Here is a 15,084-nt window from a genome sequence, read left to right as displayed (position 1 = left end):
ACTGCAACCTGACAAAAGCATAAGTCAAAACGCAATCAGTGTTAAAAGAAAAGGCCATCTCTTCTCTTCCTCTCCCCTTCATGTATCCAGTTTTTAAATGCCATGGAGAATACAGACCGTACAGCGTTCAGTCTTGAGGGCTGACCACAGTTCCCCAGTTTGGCGATAGATACGTGCAAAGGGCGTTACTGGAATCGCCGTCTCTGACAACCACAAGCAAAGGCCTGTGGCTGCTCCTCACCAATGGCACTGCCCCCACCAGCACCTAAAATATTACTAAGTTTTGGAATTGGATCCAGTATTCATGAGTTTACAGTGGTGTCTCACTGTGGTCCAACACGCAAGCAGAAGACAATGGATGGTAATAATTCAGACTTTTTCATGCTATTACTAGTTAAGAATTTAAAAGTTGAGAGATGATATATTTTATATCTACTATGGGGTTTTTGTTTGGGTTTTTTGTTTTGGTTTTTTAATTCATATGATGTTACAAGTCCCAGGAAAGGTAACTTAAGAGGAAAGAGTTTAGCGTGGTAGTTTAAGGAAACTAAGTCACCTTAATCATTGCATCACTTTCAACAGTATCTTGCTCATCCTCATCAGACTGGATCTCTTCCATATTCAGGTCTTCGTTCAGTTCTAAGGTCACCGCAGATCCTGACTGCCTTTTAGATGTCTTGACAGAACTAAGCGAATATGGAGTCAGATGTGCCTCCTTGTTGTAGGCACGTGTAAAAGCTGCTTTGACCTGTTAGGTTGAAAGAAAACACTGAGCATCAGCTTGGGAGCTGTAGATTGTTAGCCCACCAACTCTTGGCTAGGGATTCCACATCATCTTCCCTTTGGGAAGATGTGACAAAAGATTTGTAGAAGAGGACACTACCTCAAAAGGACACAGAAAGCATCTAAGAGCTGTGTGGTGAAGGCTCATTTTATGGGGAAGGTTTCTCACTTAGGCCTCCGATAATTTCAGCACTGTTGTTCCTCTGCCGCCTAAGCCAAGTCACTTAGACCCAAGCCACCCTCGGCAGCAGCACCCAACACCTGCCACGCTGGAGCAGCGCATTCAGACTACGGGTAAACGCCCCATAGCAGCACAGGCTTAGTTACCAGCAGAGAAGATTCTCCTCTTTCCCTGAGCGCTGGGGGAGATGCCTGGGGGGAGATGATGGTTCAGGTCTCACACCTGCCTAGCTTGTAGCAGGGACCTGAGCTTAAGCTCACCTTGCAGCAGATGAGGGTCCCAGCCACTGAAGCGGACTAGCTGGATGCTGGAGGAGCACCGCACAGAGTCCCCCCAGGTCTGGCAGTTCAGTCTAGCTGGACTGAGAGAGATGCAAGCTGCCAGCTGGCCTCTTAATTCAGTGCCCACACCGTAATAAATACGGTTGTGCATCTCTGCTCCTTTGCACAGCGGTAAGGAACGCAGTGCTACGCAGGGAGGTGATGGAGCTTATCGCCAGGAGCTTGCGCATAGAAAGGTACCGGCTTTCCCTGTCCCTCCTGTGTTCCACTCCCACGCCCCAGACCCAGCCGCCTCCCACTGATCCCTTACACCGGGAACAACAGGTGTAAGGCTGCTGAATGAAGCGCAGCCTGACTATCTTTTAGGACATACCCCTAACACCTTCAGTAGTATGTTTGACAGCTGATTTGCAAAAACTACCGTTAATCAAGTTACACCGAATAAAATTATTCATTTGCAGCTGCACCAACTTCAGCCTTCCAGCAGCACATCCATGCCACGGCTATTATTCTAAGATTTCTTTTTAAAGATATGGAAGGAAAAAATTCACTGGTCAATTTTACCTTGGGATCCAGCTTTGAAAAAGGACTGGGTTTGCCTCCCCACGTGCTTATTTCCATGATATTTTCAACATCTTCTTTCATCAGGCAGTAAGAGTCCATGAACGTTACAGCCTCTTGTACACCATCCGCTCCAAAGTCTTTCAAGGGCCGGACAAGCGCATCCCGCAAATACGACAAATACTCCATGTTTACTGTCCTCTTGCACGTCTGGGTTCTTTGTCAAATTGAAAGCAGTAAGTGAATCTGTACAACCACCACCGCTCCCTTCTAAACACAAGCAACCTGTAGGCAGGCCCTCAGCAAATGGATCATCAGCTGCCTTAGAGTTAACTGCAAGCTGTACCATGCCATTCTTTTTGCCGTACTGCATTAAGGATAACTGACATGAGGTATTCAAACACCGAACAGTCTGGGGAAAACACATCCCTAACTGAGAAACAACAGCTTTGGGGGGAGGGGGGGAAGTCACAGTACTGCTGGCTATACTAAAAGTGTTTGCAGTCCGAGTGTTGTCCAGATTAAGTGCTGAGAAAGCATCTCCAACAACGTACGAGGCTATTCACAGAATATACACTTAAATTTGTACCAAGCACAGCAAGGAATTAATGGTAGGTAATGAACTACATGAGAAATAAATCCCCGTGTCAATATACATCAGAAGAGGAACGCCAGTACTACCTGAGACTCATGTGCATTGCCAGTTCTTGAATGATACGATCATGTTTGCCTGCGGATGAAAATTTCCCCAGCCAGCTGGGAAAGACGGGAAACTGGGACATGTAACCTCTCATCAGCTCCCCCGGGAGAACACTTGCATAAATAGCCTGAAAAAGTAACACACGTGCCAAACTCAAATCACAATGAATTAGCGTCACTGACACCGTGACACACTGCCCTACTTGTCCGCATGGAAGGGGGCAGCGAATACAGTTCTGCAGCAGAAACAGCTCCTTTTAAGAGTACTCTTTCTTGGTTGCTTGTTTCTGTTCAATCCCTTTTAGGTTACAGCTTCATCTTTTGTACCAACCTGTTTGTTACCATGTTCTAAAATATCTGTGAAATTATCTGGATTTTAAAGCCATTTAAAAAAAAAAAAAAAAAGCCTGCTTGTTTCTCATTTTAGAGTACAGTCAAACAGCTGACTTCACAGAAACACGCGCTGTAGTCTCCAGCAGATGGACCTGGTGAAGGCGACATTGCCAAAGAACAACACGAACCTACATAAGCTCAGCTAGCTACGTCCCTAAGCAACTTATCTCTTTGGACCTGCGCTAAGCAGGGGGCGGACTCGCGGACCTCCGGAGGTCCATTCCAACTTAATCTACGATACATTCTCTGATGCCAGTCACAGTCCTTTGAGCACAGGTCTTGTCAATGTTTCAGTGATCATTAAAAGAAGGACAGTGACGAAGCTTCAGTCCTCTGTGCTTTGGGAGAAATACCAGCCTGGTGAGAGGCTGGGGTAGGAAGCACATAAATAAAAGAGAGCAGGCTTGTAACTGCACGTCAGAAGCGATACGTGCCATGTGCTCCTACGCTTCATAAAGAAGGTTCAAGCTTTTCAAAATTTCAGAAGATTTCATTTCATGGTACAGCGTGGGTTCAACAATACAAATACGGGGAACTGCTCTACTCACCAGCAGAGCAGAATACTACATGAAGTATGAATCATAGAATTGTTTAGGTTGGAAAAGACCCTTAAGATCATCAAGCCCAACCGTTAACCTAGCACTGCCAAGTCCACCACTAAACCATGTCCCTAAGCACCACACCTACCCGTCTTTTAAATACCTCCAGGGATGGGGACTCAACCACTTCCCCGGGCAGCCTTTTGAACTACACCGGTCATAAAATTATACCGAAACATCCATTTCAAGGGATCAGTCATTTGCACTGGACACCCATAAACCACATAAAATGAGTGTTAAGTGCTCACCTGTGTTGGAAGAAGGTTCCAGTTTTGCTTGCTGCGAATCTGTCTGTCCACTATATCACCATCACATATACTATCAGCTGCTCTACTCAAGAGCACCAAGTGCTTTTTCAGATTTCCTCTGGAAAAATACAAAGTTGATTGTACTACAAAGCAGAAATATCCAGATAGGTTTTAGTCTAGTTTTACTCCCTGACACAAAAGTTTATGTCAATTTAGGGTATGGAATAACTCACCCAGCAGCGGCTGGTTTCACATGTACATAGTTCTCTTGGACAAAGAGAGGTGCTAGGGAATAATCATGAAAGAAAAGATCCGATTTGTCTATAAGAGACATACGAGAAGCCTCCTCTCCAGTAGCAAAAACCTTCCGGACAACATCAAAAGGGCCCTAAGTAAATGAGGTTTCAAGAAGTCAGTGGGATGCAGGTCGAGACAAACAATAAGACACAGCACAGTATCAACAAAATTACTTCAGTACCCAACAATATCTGGACTCATCAGTACAAGTTCAATGTTCAGTATTTCCTTCCTCGTGCTTTACCAGTTTCGAGAATTGAGTTTTACTTCCAATATTAAGAGAATTATCTCCTAAATAGAGGACTTAGGAGAAGTATGAGCTTCATAATTGCATCTTATGTAAGAGACCCGTACATCAAAATACATACTCAGTCCTGGATTTATTGCTCTTCAACTATTTGTGGCAAGTCTGACAGCTCCCTGCATCTAGGCCATCAGTGCTTTAGTTGAGAAGACGCTTACAAAGCCTAGCGATTATATCAGAATATGACAGTAAAAGCTAATCCAGTATTTTACACTTACCAGTTTGATATCCTTTTTGGCTCTGCTGCCATCCGCTTTAGCCTCATCGTAAGTCAATGATTTATCTTTTGCACACCACATATTAAGATTATGTAAAACCTAAAGAACAAAATTGACAGTTTGGTAGCATAATAGAATTTAAATGGAAGACTCAAGCAGATAACAGCCTGATCTCTATACATAAAAATAATACTACTGTTCAAATACTACACTGAAGTCAAGGACTTGTACACGACGTGCTCTCTGAATGGACACTGATGCTGAATCGGCACTGACCTGCCTGATGTCCTGATTTGCTGCCAGGATTATCTCTTGCATAGCAGGTGGCGGAATTTTTAAACCTTCTTTAAATGCAATAGACATCATGGCACCCTGTAATACACACAATTGAGAAATTGTCACTAAATAATTCCTATGAACTCTTCCCCCTACAGAACGCATTGATACATCGATGAAAGAGCATTACTGTATTTTTCTATGTTTTTTTAAAGCACGTATAATTTAAATTTTCTCTCATAAACATAAGTCATCCCTTGTCATTGGTGTAAAAAAAAAAAAAAAAAAGAAAAAAGCACATGATCATTTAAGAAAATCTTTGGATATATTTAAGATAGACTTCTAAACCTGAAAGGCTTTGGGATACTTTGTTCTTTGGGAAGAAAAACTCAGACAACCCATTTTGAGAAGCGGAGTAACTCACTGAGCTGATCCATTAAGTTTTAAGTGGCGTTTCCAATTCTGTATGAATTCTGCCACATGAAGACTGAAGTTACCGATGGTAATTCAGTGCAGCCCAAGCAGCCACAGCCTTCTTACCTTAATCTGTTCTAGACGAGGTCTCTGAAAACGAAGATCGTAACAGTAGTGGACCAAGGAACGCATTTTAGGATGGTTGCGATCATTACACATACAGATGATCGGTATCTTTGTGTGTCTAATCAGACCAATCAACTCCTATGATTTAAACACATTACAACGATTACATTAGATACCTCAGAGAATAAGAATGATTAAAACGTCATACCAAGCAGTATTAGTCCCTGCCTTAAATCAGATCCTTGACAGATGCAAGTCTATAAAACTCCTCCTATTGTAATCATGCTTCTACACAGTGGAAATCTAGCCCCTCTCCTACTTTTTTCGCTTGCTATTGTATTCTGCTGCAATAAATCTGCTGTCCACTACCCACTTCCAGCAATCATGTTTGGACCGTTCTTCATGAAGCAATGAAGATCAACAGCCCAGGGCAGAGCTGTCCACCTGCAGAACGAGATTCACTTGTCCAAAGGCCAGTTTGACCTGGCCCGTGCCCAGAGGGAGTGCACGTCTTTCTGACGGCACCCTGCCACAAAGAATGAAGAAGCAGGAACTAAGATCAGCTCTTCCTGTCCAAAGAGCTCTACCCTGAGGCTTCAGCATTATTAGGCTTACCAGAACAGACTTTGCCTGCTCTAATGAAGGTGAAATTCAGTTCAATTTCTTATTCCTGCAGTGTAAATGTCTGCATCTGAGCTAAAGATCTGTATGCCCTTTATTATCAAAGTATTGCATGTGACCATAGGAAATCTTCAAAAGCTAAAACTGGAGCTGCTAAGGAGAACAAAGTATAATACTGCCTATGCCACATTGTTTATTCAGTGTTACTGCCTGCTGAAGAGAGCAACTGTCCCAGTCAGATTACAAACCTCCCACTGCAGGTAGATGTCAGCAGCAGAGACCTTAGGATGAATTCACCTGTCCAAGAATAAACATCTAAAGTGCACACACCCAAGTTCGTCACTCCAGGTTTCTTTTACAGAAGTATCTTCCCCTGCCCCCCCACCAATGCGTAACTCTTCTTACACAAAGACACACTTCTAAAATAGGTCAGGTAAACTGTACTCTACACAGCGTTTCTGTGGACCATGGGCTGAGGACAGTAGATTGGCTTGAAATATTTTGTGCTATATATGGTATGCACTCTTAGCAATGGCATTAGCTAAAAACTATAGCAGTTTCACCTGAATCCCTCCTCTGTCTTCATTGCCTGCCATACCATCCACTTCATCCATGATCAATACATGTTTCCCGCTAACTGATGAGGATGTGCCTGAAAATGAATATGGACAAGAAAATGAGATGGGAATAAAAATAGGGTCTTGCTCAGAGTTTTACCTAATGCTTTATAGGTTAGGTAAGCCCATCCTAGACAAGTGAGGTGGTGGTGAACCTCTTCCTCTGCCACTCGACCACATGAATCTACATTCACAGAACAGAACTGACTATAACCTCATGTCATCTTCCAAGAAACACATCCCATGCAACAGAAGAGCAACTGCAGAGATCTTGAGTAGTTTGTGCAGATTAACAACCGATTCTACTGACAGCAGGATTTATTTCTACAATTGAAGATGAAATAAAACAGCTTACTAAATGAAGCCATCGCTATTAGAGCTGGATCCCTCAACGTGATGAGCAAGTTAAATTCCTAACACGGCTGTGTAAAAAGGAAACTCTGTCTCTCCTGTAACTGGACTCTTAACACAACCAAAATCCTCCTTCAAACAACAGACATACCAGAACAGAAGTCTTTGATGCTGGTGTTGTTAAGTGATTCAGCAACTACTTCCTTTAGACTGTTCTTACTGCGAGTGTCGCTGGCGTTCAGCTCCACATAGCTATACCCCAGTTCCTAGTCCAAACACAAAAACCACACAAAAAATGAGAACACAGATCAGAGAAAGAGCATACACATACTCAGAATTAGAAACGGTATTTCAGAGTTCCAGAAGAAAGCTCTTACAACACCATTTTCACATATACATTGTGGCTTTGATTCCTTTCTCTCCTTATACTCTTTTTCTCTAGCATGCCAAAGATATTTATAACCAGACACAGAACCAAAAGAGAACTTTGGGGGGTGGGCAGGGAGTGAATACGAAACAAACAAACAAACAAACAAACCCCACCAAAAAAACCCCCAAACAAACCCTCAGTGGCAACAGATTTAGTTCTAAAGGATTAAACAGAACTGCCATCAGGGACAGAAACAGAACTATGAGCCAAGGCTGGCTGAGCTCCATGGTATTTCCAGCTGCATATTACAGTCTTATCCACAAAGAGTCAGGACAAGAAACATGCCACATCCCTCTGAAAGCTGAAGGAGAGAGAAGCTTTTAACTATTTAACAGCTAGGAAACACATGGCTCCCCCAGCAGTGCTAACACTTCAGAACGAGGCTGGGCTGCATGTCAGTCCCTGAGAGAACTTAACCCAGCTGCTCCTTTATCAGCAAACTCCCCTGCCGGGGCATACCACAGCACAGCAGTGAGCTGCACGCAGCTTTGTTCTTGCAGCTTCAACAACCCAGTTTTGTTGGCCACTCCTGTGGAGCACAGTGAAATGCTCTGCAGAGACTTGAAGCAGCTGCGAGCAAGCTAGGTTGGAAACTAGAAGCAGGAAAGACCACGCTAGTGCAGAAATGAGCACAAGGCAGCACACCCAGCTTCTCTGCAGGTCTAGCTTTGGGTGCAGCATCAGCTTGTTGGCGCAAAGCTCTAAGGCAAGGGAGGAGATTGGGAGTTACTCTATACAACTCAGATATTGAGGTAACAAATCACTCCTCCCCAGCACAAAGATCAGATAGCTGACGATAGTTCTCAACACTTCCAAGCCTGTAGTACCACATTCTAAGAAAGTTCTAGCAAGTCAAAGAAGAACAGAAATAATCTGTAACTTGTTACAACACTATTAATAAGTTAGCTTTAATGGTATTTCTACAATATGGAGTTCTCAGCTGATTCTTATGACACAGTTAGTCGAACAGTGTTCCAGTAACTTAGGAAAAACTGATTTCTAAATTCAGATTTAGAAATGGACACGTAGCCCTGACAACTTCTCTCATTCTAAAGTAGTATTTGAATCAGTCTGGGAAAGATACGTGTGTTAGTTGTACAAAAACCACGACCAAGTCTGTCATAGAAACTTTCAAAAAACTTGCCAGAATTCAACTCCCACTGAATTTAGTGCAAATATTCTCTGACTCATAGAACTAGTGCTGAATGCTCACAATTTTTGAAAACCACTTCCAATTGTTCAGCATACTGCGATACGCTTCCTCTCAATATAACAGAAACAGACACCCATTGCTATATTCTTGCCCCAGACCTGATAAAGGTATCTAAACACCCCCATATTTTCACCTGTAACCCTGTTCTGAGCAGGTGGAACTAGGCTGGGAGCAGACCCAGGTAATTTAGGGGATATCCACCTGCACACTGTATCTGTATCCAGGTACAGCATCAATATATAACAAATAGTGCTGGGAACAACTGTTAATATGAACTCACCTTACAAACCAAAGAAGCTGTAGTAGTTTTACCAACTCCAGGTGGACCAGAGAGTAATGCTGCTTTAAAACCAGTACCATCATCTTTGCCTCCAGTTTTATTGGTCTTTGCTGTAAAAGAAGATTCCAGGTTTTACCTAGGTACGTATTACAAAACAAACTGCATACTTCATGTAAATCTTTAAAGATAGCAAGTACCACTGAAGTTTTTCCTCATTTAAGGCTTGATATGAAAAATGCATACACATCTGCATCCTAACCATGTGGGAAAAAGCTGTTTAAGCCATCTTAGTTTAAGACTTGCGGTGATTCTAAACTGAAAAATAGCAAAAATGCTATTAATGCAATACCATCACTTCGCAATTTTCTCAGAACCATTTCTGCAATTTTCTCAGAACCACATCATAAAAAAAACAGGTACAAAAAAACCAAAAAATTTTTTGCAACAAAAACCCAACAAACTGAATGAACACACACAGAAAACCCCACTACAATAGCAGCGAAGCTTAAAGACTATTTTAATCACATTAAAAAAACCTGTCTACAGGATGACACACTACCCATGACACGGGTTGCTTGTCAGGCAGAACCAGGACCTTAACAATTCATCTCTTCTCCATGCATGATGGCAGCCCTTTAGACATGTTGCTATCTTGTATTTTCACCATGTGTACAGGCAGGTTAGCACTGGTCAACATTTCTCTTGGTGAGAAAGAATTCACTAGGCTGAATATGACGCCATTTTTATATACATTACTGCTAGGTTATTTTGATTTCTTTTGGAAAAAATTCACATTTAAGAGAATACCACAAGACTTAATATCTTCAGACACAGTTTGCTTTTCTGGTTTTGGGTTGGGGAGCAGGGGGGCGCAGGGCAGGGCAGTGGTGGTAAGTGAACAACTTCTTCAAAAAAAAAAAAACAACACACACACACACACAAAAAAAACCCAAACGAACCAACCAAGCAAACAAAAAAAAACACAAAACCCCCCCCTCAGGTTCAACTGCTGCTAAAAACACATCTGACTGCAGCCTCATTCTCAGCTTCTAGAGTTGCTCTGCTATCTCAAAGGCCCTTATCGGTCCAGGGAACCAAGCAGTGTGATTGGCATGGAAGGACACAGAGAGAAGTTAACCGCGCCGGTCACCTTGTCCATCTTCTGAGGTATTCTTGTGCCAATTTCGGAGCCATCGGAGCAGTTTATTGGCACAGCTTTGCTCACCCTGCTGTCCAATTATTGCCTTAAGAGACACAGGCTTGTATTTATCTACCCATAGCAATCTCTCTGTTCCATCTTCATGAGCCTCAGAAACCAAGTTCTCTTTAGGTTTTGGGGCTTCTTTCTTCTCTACAGTCTGCCGCTTAAAGTCTGTAAGCTTTCGAACAGCAGTGGTTTCTTTCTTGACAGATTTGATAGTATCTCCTTTTTCAGGAGTAGACTTATATTTTTTATTATCCGTTTCCCTTTTGAAGGGGCTAAAATTCCTTTTTCCAGCTTCAGCTTTCTGTGGTGTCTTTTTAGGTCTTGACTCCACTTTCTTTGCCTTAGGAAAATAAAGGTAAGAAAATTAAAGGGAAGTTTCAAAAGACTCATACAGTCGATAAACATGCTGTCCTTGAACACATGTACAGGAGTGCTTAAGGAAGTTACAATGCTTATGTATTGATAAAAAAAACCTTCAAAAGCAGATAAAGAAGTATTCCTCTCTGAAAAATAAACCACTGTTAAACACGATGCCACCTGGTTCTGTAGCACAACCCACAAAAAACAGGCAAGAAACGTTCTGGTCATTCCAAGAGCAGTCCCCTTACTCACAAAGCCTGACGCATCATTAAAAAATAAAAAGCAAAACTGCTGACTGTCAGGTTGGAACAAACAGGCCAGACACTGCTGAAGCTCTTGCCAAACAATGCTTCCAGAAAGCATTCAACCCAAAACAATTCAAAGGGAGTGAAAGTAACTAGCTAGTAAGCTTACAGTTGCTTTTCCTTAAGACACCAATAGCATCTTTACGTGCAAGAATTCATGTCTAGCCACACATCAGAAGTACCAAAGCAACATCTATACTGAATGCACGACATGCTAGAGCTAACGGAGATTTTAATAACATTTTATCAGCCACTACAGACTAAATTTAAATGTGCTTGTTACTGTTTTTACAGTATTCCCTGAAAAAATTTACCTTTAATATTATTAGTTCAAGTACCACATCAAGACAAAATCTATTATGTATACACATGGTTTATGTATAGTTGTCCCATGTTTACAGTACAATTTTATAGTGGGCCTGTCTGGGTACCACATGGTATCAATCACAATTACTTATTTCAAAGAACAAACAAATACTCAAAGTTTAAAACTGAAACCATCTAAGGAGAGACAATTACCCCCTCAGTCAGATACCTAAAATACAGAATAACGTCAGAGTATAAAAATGAAACGTGTAAAAAAAAAAAAAAAAACCACCCTATAGCTCCCAAGTAGAAATCTTAAGCACAAATATAAAATTTTCACTTTCAGTACTTTTAACCTATAAGGTCAAACTGACAATCGTAGGGTTACTGTTACTGGAACAGAAGACTAAAACACCTTTCAGTTAAAAACAAACCAAAGCAAGAAACATTTAAAAATTCTCTAAGTTTATAATAAACAAACCTCTGTTTCAGCCGCCAGCTCATATTTGGACTTTTTGCCTGGCATAGTTCGAATAAGATCAAACAGGCCATCCTCATCAATAACTTTTGTCCCTAAAGTCGATGCCTGGAGCAAAAGTAAGAATTAAAAGTAAAGTCAAGTTAAGTTAGGAGTTAGGTAATTCACTTCAAAGTGTTTTCCAGTAAAGACTATGTTTAGGAACACAACAACAAAAAGGATTTTTTTTTTTACCTGTATGTGTGTGTATACATATAAATAAAAACAAAACAAAGCCCTAGAACATCAGGCAACTTTTCCTTTTTAACATGCACTTTATTGGTAATACTGCCTCCTTTTGGCAGAGATACTGAAAAACCAATACAGTTAGGTATGAACAATTCACAGTTTCACTTCTACTTTGCTCAGGCACAGGAACGCTCACCTTTTCACATTTAGACTGGCCACAGTCTCGCCCCATAACCAGATAGTTTGTCTTCTTGCTGACGTTGCCAGTTACTTTTCCTCCATAACGTTCAATTAGAGACTTGGCATCATCTCTTTCAATACACTCCAGAACACCTGTAATTACGAATGTCAGGCCTTCCAAGCAGTTTTCAGCTCCCTGAGAACCAGAACATTGCAGAAAATGCCATTACCTGATGCAATTCTACCAAATACTTCTTCACCGTAAACTTTTTAAACCCCCTACCATGTCAAGTACCCTATGAAAAGTACCCTTAAAAATAGCCTATGCAAACTACCTCGGTAATAGTTCTAAAAGTTCAAAAGCCATTAAAAGTAATAACTACCAACAAAACTTCACACATGGTTCACCTGACGGATCACACTCGTAACACTGTGCTTTAAGCATTAGCATGTCCGTCAAATGAATGACAGCATCTTCAACTTTAAGACCCCTATTTTTTATCAGCAGGACTTCATAAACCAAGTACTGAATTCAATTTCTTAGTGTATTTCCTTACATTCAGTCACTGCTTTGCACTACAACTTAGCTTTTTCCAATACATACTTCCCATTTGAAAAAAAAAAATACCAGTTTTTAAATAGTTTAGTTGATACTTGTTAGATCACTTAGAACAGTCAGTCTACAACACACTCCACTTCTACGTACAGAATTCTGCTGTAGCCAAACTTACCTGAGGTATCTCTTTGGAACCCAGTGCTTTTGGACCCTCGCGATTAAGGAAGCTTCGGTAGGCTTGATAATTGATTCGCTTCTTTTCAGAGTCCTCAGGACTTACAGACTTGGGCGGGGGGGGGGGGGGGGGGGGTTGAAATTTAATACACGTATTACATATATAAAGACAACTAAATAAACTCAAGCATCACAGTTGAAGACGTTTTTACGCACCAAAGGAAAAGTAAGTTCTAACACTTGTTTTTAACCTATTAACATGCAATACCGAACTTGTTCTGGTTTTGGTGCTTCTGTTTTGAGGTATTTTTTTTCTTGTTCTTTTTAAAAAAGGTTTCAAAAAGTCACCTGAGAGTTTAAAAAAAATAGGTACCCATTGTTTATTGTCAAGTTTTTGTAGATTCATCTGTATTCCACATGTACATGCTCACTTAATTCATAAATTGTTGCTTTAAATTCACATCCTAATTTATTTCAGAATGATGATCAGGTACAGACAAGATCTACGCTTACATAAAGTCTACTTTTTTATTTCTACTGTTAAGAGACAGTTAAGCTTTTTAATCAGTAAAAAAGTTATTTAAAACTCGCCTCCAAAGAAGTTGCAGGCTCTCCCTCCCCATTACAACTGTTATTTAAGTGTCAAAATTGGATATTTTGTACTTTATGATTAAAAAGTATGTTTTAAGGTCACCAATAACTGCCAGTGTGTTCAATAATTACAGTTACTGAATCAGACAGTTAAAACTAAATTATATTCCTACGTAAGGTATCAACCAGAAGAAATATACTTCAGAAATACGAGACGGGGGGGCAAGGGGATGACACCAACGACAATGCCATTTATCATTTTAACAGCTGTATAGATCCACAAGGTCACCACGCTCACATAAACAGTAAGCTTTCACTCATTAAGTGTGTGTCAGAATTCCTGCATTCCACATTTTTTCAGGGAAGTTGAACGTGAAAAAGCACTGAACCAATTTTGCAGTGTACATGCTTACATTAATGGACATTAAAGGACTCTCAGTTCCTTCATGCATTTAATTTACACTTTTCCAGCTAATTTTTTCCTATATTTTTACAATTGCTAGGAACTTAAAGCCTTACCAGAATTCAAATTCTCAAAAATTGCCCAGAAGATTCAAAGTATGAAGTTACAACAGTGACACATAAACAATAACAAATGAAAACTGTTTTCCTGCAAACTCCATCAAGCCAACTAAATTCATTTTGATAGCTCCTACCTCAGCCTTCTTGGGAGATATTTTTTCCTTCTTTGGTGTTGTCTTCTCTTCTTTCCCTGAAGCAGTTTTTTCTTTTGATACTAAACTTTGAGCACCTCTTTCCTTTTCAGCAATCTCTTCTTTTTGTTTCAGAGACAGAAGCTTAGAGCTAGGTTTCAAAGGCGAGGTCTTATCCATCAACTCTCTTGCTGTTTTACCATCAGATGATTGCAGGGATAAACGAGAGCCTTTTGAATGTTCAGATTTAGTTTGCTGCTTTGCAGTGTAATTCTTTGCTTCACCTGTCGAGTTTGTTGCCTTCACTTGAAAGGAGGCAGAGGGAGAAGAGCACATATATAAGAATGCATCTCATTAATATTATAAATTGGTGAAATGTTTTCTATATTCCGTCTCCTACCTCTTTCTGACTGCTTGCATCTTTCTGTCATGTTAGGACTGCTCTTGATGCTCAGTACTCTTTGTTCTTCTCCTGAATCTTTCCGAGCCTAAATAAATACACGACGCCAAAGTCAGAGATGCATGTCCTGAGCTACCATTAAGTCCAGATCTCCAAGTTTCCCTATGGTTAAGTACAACAGACTGAATAACATCTAACAAAGCCGATCCCTACCACAAGTCAGGTACAATCTCTATGAAAGGCAGGCAGATGAGCAAATTCTGCACTCAGCCACGCACATAATCATTCCTTAAGTCAAAGGCCAGACAAACTTCCAGGTTACAGTAAATTTTGATCCTAATTGGTTTAATGATTCATCTAGAAATACTAATACTTGCTATATTCAAATTAGCAATCCTAAATTCTAAGAGTCTTGATGTACAGCCCAGCAAATATTTTACGGCGCCTTACGCCACAAGCTATGAGAACTGGGAAGATTCCCACCACTTGGGTTAGTCTCAAAACACTCAAGATCCCTGCTTGCCCCTTCTCTCAAAGCGAGGAGAGTTTTCTCCTCCTCCATTTTTCTCCCATCATGTTTCACCACCTTGTGCCATTAACTTATTTTACTTGATCTGGTCCTCATAAACCAGCAGAGCTATAGCTGATCTAACGCATAAGTCTTCAGCAACACACTTCACTCAATTAGAACTAGAACTTAAAATCCCATTTCAACAGAAGCAGATAGCACGAAGATATAATGATGCCTGCTGTC

At 40.9% G+C, this 15,084-nt stretch overlaps 1 protein-coding gene across 3 annotated transcripts in view; it reads right to left on the bottom strand.

Moving 5' to 3' along the window:
- Positions 1-15,084, bottom strand: part of RFC1 (replication factor C subunit 1) — a 44,321-nt gene that overhangs the window by 551 nt on the left and 28,686 nt on the right. For all 3 annotated transcript variants that reach the window (XM_082316257.1, XM_082316256.1, XM_082316258.1), the window contains 17 exons: positions 14,331-14,418; positions 13,934-14,235; positions 12,688-12,795; positions 11,973-12,152; positions 11,552-11,656; positions 10,043-10,439; positions 8,893-9,002; positions 7,121-7,235; positions 6,565-6,653; positions 5,381-5,518; positions 4,841-4,936; positions 4,565-4,663; positions 3,979-4,133; positions 3,746-3,863; positions 2,488-2,633; positions 1,810-2,023; positions 557-748 (listed from right to left, as the gene is read on the bottom strand). In XM_082316257.1, the coding sequence (XP_082172383.1) occupies positions 557-748; positions 1,810-2,023; positions 2,488-2,633; positions 3,746-3,863; positions 3,979-4,133; positions 4,565-4,663; positions 4,841-4,936; positions 5,381-5,518; positions 6,565-6,653; positions 7,121-7,235; positions 8,893-9,002; positions 10,043-10,439; positions 11,552-11,656; positions 11,973-12,152; positions 12,688-12,795; positions 13,934-14,235; positions 14,331-14,418 (2,652 nt within the window). The remainder of the gene's footprint in view (positions 1-556; positions 749-1,809; positions 2,024-2,487; positions 2,634-3,745; positions 3,864-3,978; positions 4,134-4,564; positions 4,664-4,840; positions 4,937-5,380; positions 5,519-6,564; positions 6,654-7,120; positions 7,236-8,892; positions 9,003-10,042; positions 10,440-11,551; positions 11,657-11,972; positions 12,153-12,687; positions 12,796-13,933; positions 14,236-14,330; positions 14,419-15,084) is intronic.

The sequence above is a fragment of the Platalea leucorodia genome (genome assembly GCF_965183815.1).
Source record: "Platalea leucorodia genome assembly, chromosome: 6".
In the NCBI taxonomy this organism is placed as follows: domain Eukaryota; kingdom Metazoa; phylum Chordata; class Aves; order Pelecaniformes; family Threskiornithidae; genus Platalea; species Platalea leucorodia.
The sequence above is the reverse complement of the archived record's forward strand: the minus strand, read 5'-3'. Positions and strand labels throughout refer to the sequence as shown.